This window comes from Manis javanica, chromosome 3 (genome assembly GCF_040802235.1).
Source record: "Manis javanica isolate MJ-LG chromosome 3, MJ_LKY, whole genome shotgun sequence".
Taxonomy (NCBI): Eukaryota; Metazoa; Chordata; class Mammalia; order Pholidota; family Manidae; genus Manis; species Manis javanica.
In genome coordinates this window covers 31,792,782-31,812,080 of record NC_133158.1, presented here as the reverse complement: position 1 = coordinate 31,812,080, position 19,299 = coordinate 31,792,782, and the positions used below count along the sequence as shown (strand labels likewise).

At 40.5% G+C, this 19,299-nt stretch overlaps 1 protein-coding gene across 5 annotated transcripts in view; it reads right to left on the bottom strand.

Annotated features, from left to right (window-relative positions):
* ATG7 (autophagy related 7) overlaps positions 1–19,299 on the bottom strand; it is a 235,235-nt gene that overhangs the window by 172,204 nt on the left and 43,732 nt on the right. For 4 of the 5 annotated variants that reach the window (XM_037000410.2, XM_037000405.2, XM_037000406.2 and 1 more), the window contains exons 8-14: positions 18,355–18,449; positions 16,697–16,818; positions 12,662–12,752; positions 11,736–11,880; positions 8,571–8,729; positions 2,397–2,591; positions 187–387 (exon numbers count right to left, since the gene is read on the bottom strand). In XM_037000410.2, the coding sequence (XP_036856305.2) occupies positions 187–387; positions 2,397–2,591; positions 8,571–8,729; positions 11,736–11,880; positions 12,662–12,752; positions 16,697–16,818; positions 18,355–18,449 (1,008 nt within the window). The remainder of the gene's footprint in view (positions 1–186; positions 388–2,396; positions 2,592–8,570; positions 8,730–11,735; positions 11,881–12,661; positions 12,753–16,696; positions 16,819–18,354; positions 18,450–19,299) is intronic. The other variant, XM_037000408.2, reaches the window with a different exon arrangement.

Genomic DNA, 19,299 nt, shown 5'->3' with positions numbered 1-19,299 from the left:
ATAGCTATAAACAGTTGATGATGCCAGTCAAGGCTCATAGGGGGATAATGCCACCTTCCAAATTAGAGAATTGTTCTCCTTGTTAAAGAACAGTATTAAACAGTCATAAAGTAAAGAGCTGGGTCTCTGCCCTAATGGGAAAGATGGTTATAGGAAATATTTGGAGCCACAAAGAAATTCACTTACATCTCCCGGAGCCACAACATCATTGCAGAAATAACAGCCCAGTTTGTAGCCAGGGATGTTGGCAAAAAGCGAAGAGCCTAGGTCGGCAGGTACCACAGGGTGGCTGGAACACAAGTCCCCAGCTCCCTGCTGCTTAGGTTTTTTCAGACCATGTCTCATGACAACAAATGTGTCAAATCCCAAGGCAGCATTGATGACCAGCTGTGGGTTTCAAGAAATAAAAGACTAGAGTTAAGAGACACTTATATTTTAAAGCATGGTTAATTTCCTACCTGGCCAACTTTTTTAAACTTACTTTAAAAGTATTTGCATATGATAGAAGCCACAGGGCATAAATCTGCAAAGAAGTAAAAAGCTAACCTTTTCAAACAATATGGCTTCTCTCTCACTTACCAACTTTATATTTCCCTGTATGGCCCCGGAAGATGACTGGTTAGCCAGAGACGGGTAAGATTCCTCAAGGGAGGAACAACCTAAGACAGGCACAGTCGCAGGGGGGCCATCAGGTGAGAAATTGGGGATCAACAGAGGTGAGGCTCAGAACCTCACCCCCCCTGCTTTGAGAGAAATCTTCTGCATCCGTGGATGTTTTGCTGCCCTTGTCTAGCCTGGATTAATACTTAGTCCATAGGCACACACCTGATCATCTACATTTGCCCTCTTACAGCACTAAACTATGTTTTCTACCTTTATCTTGCATCTACCTACCACTTCAGCATTTTATTAAAAATAAAAATAATAATAATAATAAAGGGAGAAATGTGGGATCAACATATAAATCAAGTATAAAAATCAAACGAATATTCATACTTGACCTGATTGTTTATAGTTCATAATGCGTGATCAAAACCGAAAGTTTCTGTGATGAATGCCCTTCCTTGTACTGTTCACCATGTAAGAACTTATTCACTGTGTAAGAACTTGTTCACCATGTAAGAACTTGTTCGTTATGCTTCAGAAGATTGGAGACTGACGAGAATTAGGCTTGAGATGGATTAATGATTGTACATTGAGCACTGACCCCCCTATACAGAATTTTATTGTTGTTAACAACCATTTGATCAATAAATATGAGAGATGCCCTCTCAAAAAAAAAAAAAGTATTTGCATATGAGTATAATTAGATTCTAGAAGCTAAAAGCTACCCAATTTTGAGGGTTTAAGTGCAAAAGGCTTGGTGAGTGATTAACATAAATTATCTCATTTAGTTTCATTTAAAACTCCTAGCAAACATTTCTTACTTAGAGATGAGGATATTCAAAGTCAGAGAGGGTTCCTTCTATAACCTGGCCAAGGTCACTTAGCTGGTATGAGGTAGGTGTAGAAAACCAAGCATGGATAGATCTCAAACCCACTCTTTCCACCATTATGCTATCATCTGTCGTGTTCACATGGATATTTTTTCCTAACAGCTTTATTGAGATATAATTCACACACTATACAATTCATCCTCCACATAGATTTTAAGGAAAGCTTTTTTCATCTCTATTATAAGAACTTCGCTATAATTTATCTTATTCTCTCAAATTTCTGGTTATATAAAAAGATGGGAAAACAAAGCAAACTATAAAGAAAACAAACATCACTCATAATCTCACAGCTTGAACATTTACTATGAACAGTTTGGGGTATTTCTTTCTGCAGTTTTCTCCCTTTCTCTCCCATGGCCTCCCTCCCTCTCTCCCTTTGTCTTGTCTCCCATAAACAGACACAGGTACAAGTGTTCATATGTATATATAAATATACTTGATATTAAAGATACAATATTATATCATGCTTATTTAACATAAGGTGGTATTTTGCATGTTATTAAAATTTTTGAAGACATAACTGCAGATGGATGCATACTATTACATCATGTGCAGACACTGTGACTTATTTTGCCATTCAGTACTCTCGGCCCTTGAAGCTGTCCCTGAGCAACCAGCAAAGCAGGAGATAGTCCTTGTCCTCCGGGAGCTTACATTCTCATGGAAGTACTGCAAAGGGTTGTTATGAAAATCAAACAGTGAAGGATAACTACTCTACTGGATGATGGTGTGTGAGGAGAAGTCGAGTCTGCAGTAGAAGCCCTTTGGCACGGGGTCACCAGGTGACATGAAGCACACCCCTCTCCTGGAGGGATGGTGAACTGGGTACACTTCTTCTTCTCGGGTCATGGTGCATTAAGCTACGACCAGAGACAAGAGCCCCAGAACCCCCCATTCTACCTTTCTCTTGCTCGCAGCAATGACAGTGGGCAGCCACCGGCTCTCCCTGGTGTCCATCAACAGGAAAACAACATCGTGGCTTTCGATGAGCTGCTCCAGCCGCTCCACATCCCTGTGGGCTTGCTCCAGGGTGGCAGTGGAGAAGTTCACGGGATGTCCAGGCATGGCGATGTTCATGCTGAATCCCCTGGTGTTCTAGGGAAACACACACATATACAGGTGTCTGAAGCAAAGGCTGAGGTGGTATCTCAGAGCCCAAGAGTCTCCAGAGCTGCAAGCACATGTGTGTGGCCACTTACAACAAGAAGCTTCTCTGCGTGATTATGCTTTTTCCTTTTGCTACCCGTGTGCTCCACACCTTCATCCCTTCTGCATCTAGACCTTGTCCTGTCACCCCAGCATGCCTAAGCCTGGATAATGCAGCGAACAGAGCCATTAGTATGCTAGTTCCAAAGTGGGAGGGGGGGCACTTTCCATTTATTAAGAAAAACACCAGAGAAAACTGTGTCTTTGGCTCTTTCCCATATTTGAGGCCAAGAAACTTAATCAAGATGCCCTCTGCCTAACCAAGTCCCTCTTGTCCAGAAAAGCTGTCACTCCCTTCTTGTTCCCAAATTGCCCTTCCCTCTGTTTCCTTAGGTATACATCTCCAAACTGTCTTATAACAAAAGACATTTCATTCAATAGATTCATGTAAGATTAGAATAATTTGATAGTCTTGCTTTAATCTTCCTAGGGGTATATATATATATATATATATATATATTTTAAACCCTCAAAGCCAAAAAATTATACTTGCTAACTTTCATCCAGAAAATCTACTTAGGATTGTGTAGATATTTGTTTGGGGGCTGAGGGGTGGAGGGCTGGATGACAGTAGAGTGCTACTGAAGCAAAGCTTTATTCCCTGTCCAAAAGTAGAAGCTGCTTGGTAACCTGGGTTCTCCTCAAGCGCAGGGGGCGTTAGAAAGCTCTGGAATTTTCCACTTGCTCCCTGCTGGCCCACAGTATCTTGGCAGATTCAGTAAGTCATGTATGGATGCCAGTGAAGCCAGGGACATTAACTTCCCACAGAAAACAAAGTGTTCCAGAATCAGAGACTGCACCCTTAATACCCTGCATAGGGCTGGCCTGAGGGAAAGAAAAAACAGGAGCTTTTTCTTTCATTTGCCAAAACCCCTCACCTACTGGAAAATAGCTCAAGGGGCAGAGTTAAATAAGTAGGACCTCTCACAAAGGAAAATCTATTTTGTATATTGCAGCTATGTTCTCTTTATCTTAAACTTTAAACCAAATCTCAAGAAAGGGGCAGTACACACAGTGACCATTTTTAAAACAATAAAAAAAAAGTTGTAAGCAAAGCTGGAAGACGTCAGAAAGGACTTCAGAGAAAAGAAAGGTTCAAAATGGGCCCATTTTAACAAGGAGAACACCACAAAGACAACTCATTTGTTCCTTCATTAAGTATTGTGTATCTACTGGGTACAAAATACTGTAATAAACAGTAAGAAAAGCAACAGCCACAGTAGTAGTAGTAATAACATTAGTAATACTACCTTACTGTCTTAGTACACTTGACAAAGCATTTTAAGCAGCAGTAGTTTGATCCAAAAAGGTATTATTTAACCAAGATTAAAGTATAATTATTCAATAACAATTCTGACCTGTTGTGGGGTTTTTTTGTTTGCTTTTTTGATTGGAATAAAGTTGATAGACAATATTATATTGGTTTCAGATGTACAACATAGTGACTCGATAATTATATACATTAGTAGATGCTTGCCACAGTAAGTGTAGTTACCCCGTTACCATACCAAGATATTATAATAGCAGACCTTTTGAATAATACAGATCCTTACCCACACCTACTTCACTACCCTAAATAATTCTCGCTTGCAGACATTTCAGCCAGTAAGCCTACCTCAGACTGGCTCCTGGCCCACCACTGAGATCCATGTGCCTGAGGCTTCGATTCAGCAAGTTTCAATGCGGTAGTTTTCAACCCTGGCTGCACTTTAGAACCACCTAGTGAGTTTTAAAAATTCCTAATACCCAGGCTTTTCCCCAAACCATTTAAATTGGAATCTGTGAGAGTGGGCCCAGCCACGAATATTTTCTAAAAGTCCCCAGATGTGTAGTCAGGGTAAGGGAGGATTTACAGAAATAAAATACACAGATCTGAAATGCACAGCTGAATGTGTTTCAACAAACTGCAGATTAACCACTGCATATTCCTATCAAGATACAGACCATCCCCATTACCCCAGAATGAGCTGTTGTCCGCTTCCCAGTCAATCCCCAGCGCTCCCTGCCCCCACTGGGACCACCACTGTTCTGACCTTTTAAACCCTAGATTAGTTTTGCCTGTTCTAAAGCCTCATATATACGGTATCCTACTGTATATCCCTGTTGTGTTTGGCTTCTCTCAGCATAATGCTATTGAGGTTCAGCCACATTGTTAAATATCAATAGTGTTTCTTTTTGTTGTGTGGAAATACCTCGATTTAGTCCATTCACTTTCTTGGTGATGGCTATTTGGGTTATTTCTAAATTTTGGCTCTTCTGAGTAAAGCTGCTATGCACATTCTTGTATAAGTCTTTTAGTGTATATATGCTTTCATTTCTCTTAGGTAAATACCTAGGAGTGCGATATCTGGGTCATTAGGTGTTTTAGTTTCTTGAGAAACTGCCAGCCTGACTTACAAAGGAGTTGTTTTACCAGCAAACCATGAAGTTCTGGTTGCTCCACAGCCTGACAACATTTGGCACTGTCAGGGTTTAAACTTTTACCCATTTCATTAGGTAGGCAGTGACATATCTTTATGATTATAAATCATATTTCCCTGGTGACTATAGATGCTGGGCATTTTCATGTGTTCGCTGGCCATTTTCAGATCTTCACTATGAAATAAGTACCTAGACAAGTCTCTTGCCCCTTTAAAAAAAAAACGGTTTGTCTTCTTATTGAGTGGTAGGAGTTGTTCACATGTTCTGGGTAAAAGCTGTTTGCCAAATATACACACAGTGAGTATTTTCCTGGTTTTGGCCAGACTTCTCAATCTTTTAAAGCATGTTTTGAGAAACAGAAGTTTTAGACTTTATCAATTTTTTCCCTCATGCTCTGTATTTATTTCCTGGGTGCTAAGAAATCTTTGACTGTTGCAAGATCACTAAGCTGCTTTCTCCTAGAAGCTTTGTAGTTTTACCTTTTATGTTCAGTTCTCAGGCCTGGTAGGGGTGTCACCTAATGGCTCAAAGTATTCAGCACGTCTCTCCACCCTGCAGAGCTGGGATTCTGTTGCCCCCAGCCTGTGGGAACTCTGGAATCTCCATTCTGCTCACAGCAGGATGGTGGTGCTTTCTGTCCAGCCTTGTAGTCATGTCCTGAGCACGTACAGCTTGATATTCAGTGCAACACTCAAGATGCTGCCCAGAAAATTTTCTGGTACTCCTCTGCACTGCTGTCATATGCCTGATACTTTGTCCTGCTGATCTCAATTGCCTCAGCTCATCAAGATCAAGGACATCTCCCTGGGCTCCCCATGGGCTCTGGCATGGGCCAGAAAGTGCCTCCAGGCAATGCATTGGGACAAAATTCTTTCTTTCCCTTCTGTCTAGGACCACAGTCTTTCATTATCTATTGCTCATTGTCTGAAGAGTCATATGATATATATTTCAACCAGATGCATAATTGTTTACAGCAGGAGAGCTAGTCCAATATTAGTTACTCCTCAGGGTAGGACACAGATACCCACAGCAGGGTTTTTAAACCCCTAGTGTGGGTCCATAATCCTACATTTTATTGCCTTGCCTTTAAAAAAAGATGGTGGCCTCAAATAGTTATTTGACTTATTAAAGGTCACTTTCTTCCTACCCAATCAGTTCAGCCTCAGGATTAGGCACGGTGTCTGTAGCAGGCAACTCTTTTCCCATCTTGTTCATGCAGGACTAACCTTTTGTCTGTGGTTTGGTGTTAGGCAGGTGATGGATAAGTATTTGTTGATGAGAAAAATACACCAAATTGAACATACAAAGAAAATTCCATAAGCTTGGCTAAACAATAAGTGAAATAGTTTCACAAACACTTTTCATGAAGTTGATGAGTTATACTAGTACTTTGATGGGTTCTATAAATTATCTATTATTATTTCTAAGGCAGTAAGGATAAAAATATGAGACCTGACTCCTGGCCTCAAGGGCTACATAATTCAATAGGGAAAAATGGTGGGCTGATGATTTCAAGAGAAGGTGAACTTGACTTCTAAGAGCCAGCATGATCTGGCCCTTGTTCCACCCCAGCCTGTTGTCTGTCTTCCTTGATCTGGTTTTCTTTCAGTTCCACAGAAGTACGACACTGATTCCCACCTCAGGTATTTTCACAGAGAGCTCTGCCAGCCTTAGTCTAGTTAACTCCCATCATCCTTCAGGACAGCTTCATCGAGGAAGCCAAGTCTAGGTCAGGCCTACCTGTTGAACATTCTCATGGCTACTGAGCTCCTCTTTCATCCACTTATTATAATTTTAATCATTTATGAAATTGGTTGTTATTGACCATGTCCCCCACGATACTATAAGCTCCATGCAAGGGAGATGGAACTTTGTCTTATTCCCAGGTCCCTACCACACAGGAAGCCTTAAATATTTAATGAATAAGTAATAGAATAACATCAAATAAATTGAGGGAATTGCATTAGGTCACAGACAGTGTTTAGAATTTAGACAAGCAAAAGTTTCAGGCAACTAGTAAGTGACAGAGCTCAGATTCAAAGCCAGGTCTGTCTGGGCCCCAAGCGTAGTTCATAATATTCTCCAGTGACAGACTGGATTATGTTCCTAAATATGCATTGCCTCCCTCTAACAGGATTGTATGTCTTTCTCCTATGACTTTGCAGGACCTCCCACTAGGAAGGCAGAGCACAGTGATGAACCCCAGTGACTTTCGGCTTGACCCTATGACTTGCTTTGGCATAGAGACAGAGAACATTGCACTGTGCCATTGTTGAGCTGAGACCTGAGAGGTCTAAGTTTTCACCAACTCTTTTACACTTCCACCTTCTCCTGTAAGAACAGCGTAACCCAGATGACTGAAGCTCCCTGAGCTCAGATTTCTGAAATAATGACACGTAGAACAAACTGGAACCTGACTGAAAGCCTGGAGTCAAGCGTAGCAAAGTAAAGCCACAGCTAACTGGCAGACCTGTGAGCACGAAATAAATGTTTATCAATGTAAGCCACTGAGATACTGGGATTGTGTGATATGCAATACTGTCATGGCAGAAACCTAATTAATATGCCTCCTCAGTGACAGGATTGTAATTTACTTCTTCTGGCATCAGCACCTAGGTGGACACATAGTGGGTGCTCAATGAAAACTGGTGAGTTAAACCCAGTAAGTGACATTCCTCAGGTTAACAGCTGAAATGGACAAAACCATCAAAGTTGCTTCTAAAGCAAAAACTTCTAAAATGAGTGAATCTGATACCGAATGAGTAAACAGAGAAGCATTGAGAAAGCTAGCTAGGGTTTAGAGTCTCATGTGACACTTTAAGTATAAGCAATTACTTTGGGGACACCCATCTAACTTCTGCCAGATGAATCTCCTTTGCAGGATGACCTCACCAAAACTGGCAAGGTTTTGAATCAAGTGAGCTGAATGCTTGTCTCATAGTATCTGATGTTTTTAAAGTAAATGATGCAATTCAAAAACGAGCAGCAGCTAGAGTAAAAAGCTAGACATTTAGCTAGATCTTTCTTCTACACAGACTTACATTCAATTTAATTCCATAAATCTATACTAACCAACTACTGAGTATTCTGGTGATGAAGGAAAAATAATATCCTACATCTGAGCCACCACAAATTCCTTTGCAACAAGGCAGCATGTAAAAATGTGCATATCCCAAGATGCCTCAACTTCATTCAGATAATGCTTTGCAACTTACAAAACCTTTTTTTCATACCTTCTTCATTTTATTTTCACAATAATATAAAAAAGAGTTTTGTTTTGTTTTGAATCCCCACCTCTGAGATGAGGGAAAGAGATTTGGCCACATGATGAAGGTCTGATAGTAAGTGACTTTCTCTCACCAATACCACAGGGTCCCGGTCCCCAAGACTTAAACACTGAAAGATGTAGGAGAAAAGCTCTGACATTCCCAAACAACACCAACATACCACTCCGGGGAATATCTTCTGGAGCCGGTCTGCTGCGGCCAGGGCCTTGGGCTTACCACCAGCGAGGCAATCTTCAAATTCATAGAGAGGCTGCCGCACAGGATTGGAGTAGGAGATTTTGGCATTGTCCACGAATGTGATGTGTCTGACACCCCATCCCTGCACAGAAACAGGAGATTGTGGCACGTTTCTGATGAATATTTCACAGGGTTTCTTTCAAAATCTCTAACAGAAGTTTTGCTTTGGACCAACGTGGGAACTTCAAAATAGAGGAAATTTCAAAAATCGAATTGTGTAAATTCAATTTTTGATAAACAGAATATCAGCTTCCTTTAAAAGACAAAATAATTATATACCCAATGCCTGATTTCTCGTACTAATGAGACTAAGAAATGTCAAAGTGGGTCTGACTAATAATTCATTACTTTTGACAGTGGCACCAGAGAAAGAGTTGGAGGTGAGTCCCGTAAGAATCATCTATGTTGCTGTCTTAAAAGGATTAACAATGGCCTGAAATGTCCTCGCTTTCCCTTAATAAATACTTAAGTATAAGTAACAGCTCATCTTAAAACTCACTTAAAGCCTGAATTAACTCCTCAGAAAAATAGCTTACTAGTTATCTCTTAGTACAGAACATTGTAGAAGAGTCTGAACTATTTCTCCAAGAGGCAAAGGCCTGGAATGTAGGGGACAATTCCATATTTTCAGAAATAGTTTTCATGATTTCATACACTGCAGTTGCATCTCCTATAAAGTCCACACAATTAGACCTACACAATTTTAAAGTCAAATGGGATCTCTAAAACCCTTAGTCCAATTACTTTATTTTTCAGATATGGAAAGTGAAGCCCAGAAAAGTAAGCAATGCACCTAAGGTCATAGACCTCATGGGGAGGGAATGAGATCCCCAAATGAAGAGACCTACCTTTTGTGGAGTAAGATGGGGTGTGCTTCTTAGCAGGTCATAAATAAGGATGGTGACCTAAGAGAAGCCCTGCCATGACTGGCTACAAAACTAACATTCTGCTCTCTCTCTTATTTTCATATTCTTCCATTAGGGACTTTGAAGTTCAAGTAGACTGAGAGTTCCAGGAGGGGAGTCAACAAGAATCTAAGATGTGTTTTCAGGATTGAGAAGATAGGCTGAACCCAGCTTTTCAAAAAGCTGGTTTAGGTTGTTTGTTTTGAAGCCCACTGGGAACTCTGGTCTCATCATCCAGCTTTGTAAATGACTTTCACGACTAAGCAAGCTACCATGGAGGGATAATAAAGGTATGGAATACCCAAAGCCATTTGGGCTTGGTTTGGGGATGCTACTTTCTGAAGTATTTTTGCATTATTTAAAACAATGCTGAGTGGACAGCAAGGAAGGCAGTCTGGGAACATACTGGGAGAAATCGAAAGAAATTACAAGCAAGCCATGGGCCAGTCACATGCAGGTGGGCTGCAGACTTTTACACTTAATTTTGGCTTCCTGTAATGTTATACAGTTTAAATGGCTAATCTTCAAAAATTAAAGAAAATTATAATACTCAATGCTGGTAGTATGTGGTGATGAAAAAACTATTTTACTAATTTTCTGGAAGGTAATTTGGCAATATGTTTCTAGAATCATTAAACGTTCATATCCTTTGACTTACTTCCAGCAATCTATCCTAGGAAATAATCTGAAATACTGACAAAAACACAGTCACAAAGATGTTCTCTACCACATAATTTATAGTTGTAAAATACAGGTTAACAATGTTAATGACTAAAATCAAGGGAATGTCTCAGTAAACTATGTTTTTTCATATAAGACAGCCTATTTTCCACAGCCATTAAAAAGGCTTTATAGGCATCATTTTTAATGACATGGGAAAGCATATCCTATGTTAACTGATAAACACAAGGGACATTATTATATTTCAAATAAGATTTTAAAATATATATTAAACAAACACTGTAAGGAAATAAGTGTTAAAGTGGTAGGAAAACAGGTGTCTTCTTTTCCTGTTTTATAACTTTCACACTTTACATATTTTCTATAATGAGTCTACACTGGCTTTATAGTTTTAAAAAATATTAAGAAAACCTAAGCAGCACCTGATTCAGAAACCTGAGGAAAGAACACTAAAAGATATTCTATAAAAGAGGAAGAACTTAATAAAGATACATATAGATATTAATCTGAAAAAAAAGCAAGACAAAAACAAAAATGATAGAGTTAATAAATAAAGCAAGGATTTAGTTCTTCAAGAAGACTGATAACAACAGACAAGCCTCTCTGGTAAGTCTGAACTGAAAAAAAAAAAAAAAAAGGAGAGGACATACATGTACAGCATTAGGAATGAAGAAAGATTAAGGAGACAGAGAAGATTTAAAAGAGTAAGAAAATACCATATGTACTTAATGTCAATTAATTTTAAAATTTAGATGAACAGAAGAAATAAAATTCACAAAAGAAACAAAATTAAAGACACCCTCATTAATAACAGAAATGCAAATTAAAAGCTGTATTTCTTATGTGTCTCTAGGAGTACAGACTAGTATGACATTTTTGGAAGGTAATGTAGTTTGAAAAATAAATATATATAAAGTACATTCTCTTTAGCATAATAATTCTACTGGGCTTTTTTCCTAAAGAAATAATCCCATGGATATAAATTATAAAAGTGTAAGAATGTTCATCTCAACAGCATCTCAAAAAAATACGCTGAAATTGATTAAATAAATCGAGGGCACTGTCATACAACAAATACTACCCACACATAATACAGAATACACAGAAAGAGAAGTCACAGTTACTTTTCTATTAAGAATAAAAACTTACTAACATTTGTAAATAATCCAACTTTTATAAATATAAATAAATGACAAATGTCTCTATATTTGTATATGCCCACAAAAACTTCAGGGCAGATATACTGCCTACAAATCTAAGATATCTCCTTAATTCTGGGAAATGGGACTTGGGATGTGGGTGGACAGAGACGTCCTCTTTCTACCTAGTAATAAAAGTGTGTACTCCTCACATAATTAAAAAGATAGTGAGGAAAGAAAAAAGAAGTGGGAGAGGGAGGGACAGAGGAGAAAGGGAACCTGAGAAATGGAAGGCAATCAGGAACAGTGAAGTAACAAGAGAAGCCACAGCTTCAAAGGTACATTCAGCCCCCACAAACTTACCATCAACGTCCTGGCTACATTACAACCCAAGGTGCCAGCTCCAAGCAGCAGACATTTGGCAGATACAACTTTGTCTAAGTCCAAAGTAGGAACCAATCTCCAACACATCAATTTGAGATTTAAATCCACTGATGACTCAGCTAACCTAGAAAATGAGAGAATTATTTGCTCAGTCACTCATTTATGCCCTAATCTTGTCCTGAAAAGATGGAAAATAGCTGCCTAAGAAAGTGAGAAGCAAATACTATGGAAATCCAGATCTGAGGGAAAGTAAGATGAAGCCTGAAAGAACACAGGAAAAGAGAAATGTTACTGCACAGAATACATGCCACTGCAGTCCTCTGCAGTTGCCAGTGATAGGCCGCAGATTTGAGACTGAGCTCCTAGCAGTCAAGGTGAAAAGGGAAGCATGACCAGTTATAAGACTTATTATGTCTATGAATAAACCAGCTGCTAGGAGGAAAGTTTGTCTTAATACTGAAAACACACAAATTTCTTCCATTTCCCCTCAATAAAGGGTACACTTGTATCATATCTTAAACACAATACTGGTTTCCATGAGATATTTCTTATAATGTCCTTCATGGCAGGCAAATAGGGCTAAATTAAAGGGCAACAAATAGAGGCCTAAAAGTTGGTGTAGATATAAAAGTCTGAGAATCTGAGCTCAAAGCAAGAACAAAATTTAGAATCTCTAAAGAAGAACAGATGATGTGGGCCCTTCAGGATATCCATCATTAATATTAATTCTCACAACCAAACTTAAATTAAGAGTCAGGCAGCAAACAGCAGAATAACATTCATTATCAATGTGAATGGCACCCCCTTCATTGGATGGGCAAAATGCAGTGGGCCTGACAGGACCTTGGAGGGGGGTGTCCTGGTTACAAAAAGCCCCCCTGGAGATAACAGCTTCTCAAATATACCTTTTAGGGTCCATACATTCACTGAGATTCACCATTCTCGGTCCCATGCCTCCTTTCTGGTTCTTTTCCCATCCGACTGCTTTGGGGCAATCTTAAGGCAAACAAAAACTGTTAGCTTAATGAAGGAGGGAAGGATGCAAACACAACAAGCAAGCAGTAAGATGGCCCACACAGTGGGAAGTTTCTAGGTCACTTCTTTCTGAAGGAGCTGGAGGGCAGGAATTTGCATCTGCTTGCCTGCATCTTCCTGGCCTGCAGGGAATCTTGTTTAGGGACCATAGTACCCAGGCATAGTCCTCTTGCAGAGGGGCTTCTCAACTAGCCCTAGGCTCTGGCCCGAGTTACCTCAACTTCTGCAGTCACTGGAAGCTGCTCAGAATACTTGTCCTATCTGAGGCATGGCCCTGGTGTTGGGCTCTCTCTCTAAGGAACACAAGCCAGTGTGACTGCAGCACACCTTTCGCTGATTGCCATGGGGATTTGAACCTCTACATTCAGTGTGTCCCTTCCATTCCTCATCCTTACCTGTCCGTCTGCTCAGCCTCTCAACTCCCATCACTGTGCACCTACCCACATTCAGTCCAAGGGGGCGGTCCCTCTGCCAAGCTGCCATCTCCTTTAAGCTCATCCACCCATTCAAGCTTTCCCCGTCCCTGACCTATCTCTTCTCCGCCGACCTCCTTGAACCTCTGCTGCACGTGCCTCTGTAACTCCAGTCCCAGCAGTTCTCAAAGTGTGCCCTGTGTGATGCTCTGAGAGGATAAGCATCTTATGACTAACAGACTTGGGAAATACTTCTAGACCCATATCTATGTTCTATATCCACCCCCTACCACCACCCAAACTTGCAGATTCACATTGCACGTGAGGGAGATTAAAGCTTTGAGAAGCTGCAGTAAAGGAACCACTTTATATGATTTGGCTTTGTGTTTCCCAAACAGCCTGGCTCTCCTTACCTCCCTCCTTCACCCTAGAACAGCAATCACAGTCTAACAGGACACATTCAGGAAATGCTGCTTGGCTCTACTATTGCAAAATTCTCTTAAAAAGTCCCCGTTGCTTTACAGAACACTCCTGCTACCTTCCTCATCTCAGTGGAAACCTGGTTTCCTTGGTGGTAACCTAATAGAGGCCATGAACTCTCTTACACTCCCCACACCTCAGACCTCTGTCACTCTCCCTTTCTCACTGAAATTCACAATAAAACCTCCGCTTCTGAGCAGGGAATTCACTCAGCTACCATCTGTCCTTCCAGCAGCCTCCAACACCTGCCTTAGGTAACAGAAACTGAAGGAAGAAATTCCTTGACTTAATTGAAGAGGTACAGGACTATTGGGAGGTATCTTAATGTTTGTTTCTAATTGTACACTGGTGTTCTTTGGCCATTCTCCTACTTTTAGGTTGCTACCAACATCTCGAGATATTTTCCTTTCCTTGGGAACTTTTTAGTTTTGGACCTTTGTTTTTTTAAAACAGTGTTGCTCAATAAAATTACGGGACCTAGAAGATGTAGGTTTCTTTTGCATGATCTTTTCTTTCTTGGGCACAATGACCAATGGAAAATCATGGGGAAAAAGTCATTATCCTCCAAAGCAGTTGGGCCCCAGTTTCGCTATGGGTATCATTCACAGCAAGAAGCCATAAAACAAATGTCCCTTCCTTTTTTAACTTGGACACTCTGGTGTGGCCTTTTTTTTTTTAATGTCATGAAAAATTAAAACTGATGTAATATATCTGAGTTCTTAAAAAGGTTAAGGCTTCAAAATTATTTTTCTGGGAAAAAGAGTTCAAACGTGTTACTAATTCATATTTGTTTGATTTCCTTACTCTTCTTAGATCAAATAAAAAATGCTTCTCTACTGCAAAGCACAGAAACTTGACAAGAACTTCAGAACCACAACCTAGTACAATAGTTAATCACCCTGGGCTAATAAGCTTTCTCCTGTTACAGGTAAGAAATGGTAAGACAAAAACAAAATTTCCTTTCAAATGAAAACATCTCTGTATTCAAAATGTTCCAGCCCCTCTAAGAAAACTGGATGGACTTTAAATGTATTGATGATGAAAAAAAATATTAGATATGGCAATAATGTTTAATCTATTATATCTGCAACCATAAGACATACCCCAAATTAATGGAAGAATACTTTTGGGTAAAAATTAGGTCCTGTTTTCCCACCGTTGTTGGGCCACCAGCAGGAGCACATCAAAGACTGGGTCAAAAAGAGGCTCCTGCTCTCAGCAGCACCAGCTGCTTCCTTCAGCCAGATGCTGGAATCCCTCTTTGTGTCAGCAGTGAAGAGGGGGCGTGGCTGCACCATCAGGAGTGAAATAAGATATGGGATATTTAAAATAATACTTCTTATGCCATCGCCATTGCAACCACGGGATGTCTTAGAAATAATCAAAAGTACCACCATACTAACATCTTCAGTTTACATTATGAAACAGAACAACTCTTTATTTATTATAAAGTTTTATTTACAAAGAAGAGGAAAAAGACTAATTTACATGGAAAAAAGGAAAAGAAACTTTGCCTTTCCTGGACGAAATAACATACACTCAATACCAAGCATAATGGCATTACTGGAGGATAGAAAACCTCTTTTTCAAATGCAAATGTGAACATTTCCTAGCTTTGCCAGCATCACCAAGCATTATTATTGGGAGCCACGAACAAGAGCAATACAGTGACGCCCTCATAAAAATGGAAACAGAAGTGCCTCCCCTGCAGGTTGGCTGGCAGGATTAAGTGAGGAGGAAGTGTGGAAGGTGCCCAGGGCCCTGCCAGGCATACAGCAGGCATGCTTTACTTGTCAAGTGTCATCTCATTTCCCTGGAGCTATCTTCAGATGGCAGCTTAATAAGTTATTGCATGCAAGTTAACATTACACAGGGGCTATTTTAGAATGTGCCAGAAGAGGGTGCTAAATCAAATGCACATATTTAAAGACAGCAGAGAAGCAATGGATTCCATAGGGCTCTCAACTAACAAGTCGCTGCCTCCTCCTTCGCCTGACCAAACCCAGCCCTCTGTTAATCTTTCCCAGGAAATCCACTTGCGTCGTCCATCAGAGCTGCAGCACAGAATCACTGACGAAACGCCATCAGAGGCAATCCTGAATCCTTTCGACTTCTGCACTCTAGAGATGACATCTCAGAAGAGATGTTAATGCTTTCCCCACTCCTACCCCGCAAACACTCAGGGAGGCACATGGCCCAGGGATGAAAGGAAGCACTGTGGAAAGAGCACTGGGTTTGGGGTGAGATATGAAGCTAACATAGATGAGCATTATTAATACGACAGCTAATGCCTATACTATCCCTGTAATACACCAGAAATTGCATTCCGCCTTTTATACAGAACACGGATTGCTCATACAGGGTAGGTATTCCATGAGGTGGGTAGTATTACCTTTATTTTACTCATATTTGATGTGTTCTACCTATGTGACATGTGCATAAATATAAACATATAAATGTGTGTATATGTGTACCCACATATATGTCTATATATACAAAATGTCTTTGAACATACGTTTCCTAATTTATGAAATGGGGTGATAGCTGGTGTCTACCACACAGGATCAAATGAAGAATATTAAAGGTGGAAGGAGAAATGGCCATTTGCTGACTGGCTTACTATGTGAAGAACAGGATCACATGCAACTTTAAGTATGCAACAAATAAGTATATTAGGGCATTAACGCTGCATTCTTTCTGTAAGAAAGGTCAGGAATAAAGATTTTATGCCAAGCAAAATCAAAACCACAAACTAGAGGGGAAAAATTCTCCAGATTGAAAAAACCGCCTGGAGGAAATATCCTGGAGGCAATCTTTGCCTTTGTTCCTGTCTGAATAGCTGAGTGTGCCCTGCGCCCTCTGTTCATGGGAGGTGTCCCCACTTGCAAAGAGGTAAGAGTTGTACTTTTCCCTACTTTCTGCTGCCATTGTGAAGGGATGAAAGAAAAGTTAAACATGATTTGGTTTCTGATAAATGATAATTACATGCGTTCTCTAAGTCTGGCAAATTACCTGGGCTAAATGCCATTTCTGGAAGCTTCACTTCGAAGATGATGCTGTGGGCGACATCTCTCACCCCCTGCATGGTGCGGTCCCGGAAGCACAGGACTTCCACAGACTGGAAACTGCTACTCCTGAGAGCAGGCCCCAGATCGTTATTTATTTATTTTAAGGAAGGAAAAGAAAGACCTCACATAAGAGCTTCAGCAAACCCAGTTGGAGAGACTTCAATTCATTGTAATTATGCCTCCCTGAAATCCTCCGGAGATGGCCTTAACCTCTGAGAGATTCTGAACACAACCACATAAGCTTCCTTTGTCCAAATGTTCAGAGGCTGAATGCTGAATTGGCTGTGATTTCTTTCTAGGTGGGTTTTATGTAACAATCACATTGCACATAAATAATTCTGACAAATGAATCTTAAATGCAGGGGAAAAAAAGAACATCTAAGACATACCTGAGTTCTTCTGGTCCTCCTTCTCCCCACCTGAACTTGTATTCTATGAAACAGCACTTTGGTCAGCAGCTAGGAAGCCCATCTGCACTGGACTCTCCCTGGGTAAGTAAGTATAACCATTCTCCTCTGGGGACAATCTATAATTTAACTATCTTCATTTTTTTAATGTAAACATTTTTGTTTAAGTAAAACAGACACAAAGACAAGTATACAAATTCTAAAATTAAAGGTGCTTGTCTCATGCCTTCTCCCAGGCATTAACCACCCCCTTTAAAAGTAACTACCGTTCTGACTTCTAAGCCTGTATACAGGTTTGCCTACACAGATGGAATTATAGAGTACATATTCTCTTGGGTCTAGCTTATTTCGCTCAACATCATGTTTTTTAAATTCACCCACATGGACATGCGTATCAGTACCATCGGGACACCACAACCATTGCCATGAATGCACCACAATTTATGCTCTGTGTCATTGTCAAAGGAGCTCTGGGTATTTCCAGTATTTGGTTATTAAGAATGCTGCTGCTATAAACATTCCTGTATGTGTGTTTTGCTTGTATCTGAGTATGCATTTCTGTGTGTTATATACCTGAGAGGGAAACTGCTGAGCCACAGATATATTTTAACTTTGGAAGATACTGCCAGTTTTCCAGCAGCGTTTAGGAGTTTGACTGATCCACACCTTCAACAACCCTTGGCACTGCCTTCCTTTTTCAGTCATGCTTGGTGGGCTGTGTGGTAGCATCTCATTATGGTATCTCATTATCTCTATTAATGAGGAGTATCTCATTATATCTCATTTCCTTGATGACTAAGGATGTTGAGCATCTTTTCAAATATATATTGGCCTTTTAGACACCCTCTGTTTTAATTCTTTTAGGATTTGGAAAAAAGGAGGCTGGAAGCAACAGGAGAAATCCTATGTGAAAGCGACCCAGACAGCTGAAGGGAGAAATGGAGAATTTCAGGGTCAGGCCCCCTGGCTGCTCACTCTGCCCTACTCTCTAAAATATCTTTAGTGCAGTATGGTCAGAGATGGGAACAGAACAGACCTGCGTAGGGGCTCACCACTGGTGGAAATGGGATCACGTCTGATTTATTGACTTATTGTTTGATTTCTTTGCCAGAAATAAAAAAAAAATGCATTTGGGGGAAAGAGAGATACAGATATAGGCATGTCAAAAACATACAGACAAAAAACAGACACACACAAATACCATCTGTGGGCTGCTAGGACCAAAAAATTCCTCAAAGGCCATCCAGGGTACTCGGCTAAGGTACAGGGGTCATAGACACCAACTGTCACCTGTGAACAGAAAAGACTTCCTCAGTGAGTGAAATGCCATGCCAGATTCAAAATGCAGACATTGCTAATACTTCCTCTTCCCTTTTAATGCTATTTGCAAAAGTATCAACAATGAGATGTTAGGCGAAGGGCTAGAAGGAAGTGACACAAAAGAATTTCACACCAGAGAACAGAACTCCTTGCAGCAAGGGGCTGCCAGATTCTTCTCTGCCCCTGGGCCTTGCACTGGGCCCAGCAGAGGAGGAACTGGGTACCTTTAGGAGGGAAGATTATAAGGAAGATAGGGAGGTTAGGAGGAAGGACGGTCAATTGTCAGGACTCAGAGCAAAAATCCTCTCTCAAAGAGACATAATGTGAAAACTGCTAATTTTAATGTAATGAAACAACTCAAACAAGGACCTACCACTGCGGTCTACAGTCAGATCAAATTAAAAAGCCAGATGCCCTTGATATTGCTCACATACATTTCCTCTCTCTCCCTCCAACCCTTGTAGTCTTGACCTCTGTCTGGAACACTCTATTCAACTTCAAATACCATTTCTTCAGTGAAGACGCCTCCTGGTGGAAGTAGTCACCCTCTTCTCTGCTTCCACAGCACTCTGTATATATACACACCATTTTTTACTCTTCCTGTCTCTTTCCTCTTAAAAGACAATGAGCACCCAGCACCCAGATCCTGATTTCTGAATTCCACTCTCCAATAAAAGGAATCTGGGCTCCTTGGACAACTGGCTAACTCTAGGGCTGAGGCAGGGAAAATACAAGAAGAGTTTGGAGCATGTAGTATACTGGAAAGTAAGGAAGTGCTCAGTAAACAAAGGGATGGGCATGTCAAGGGGACCCTGGAAAC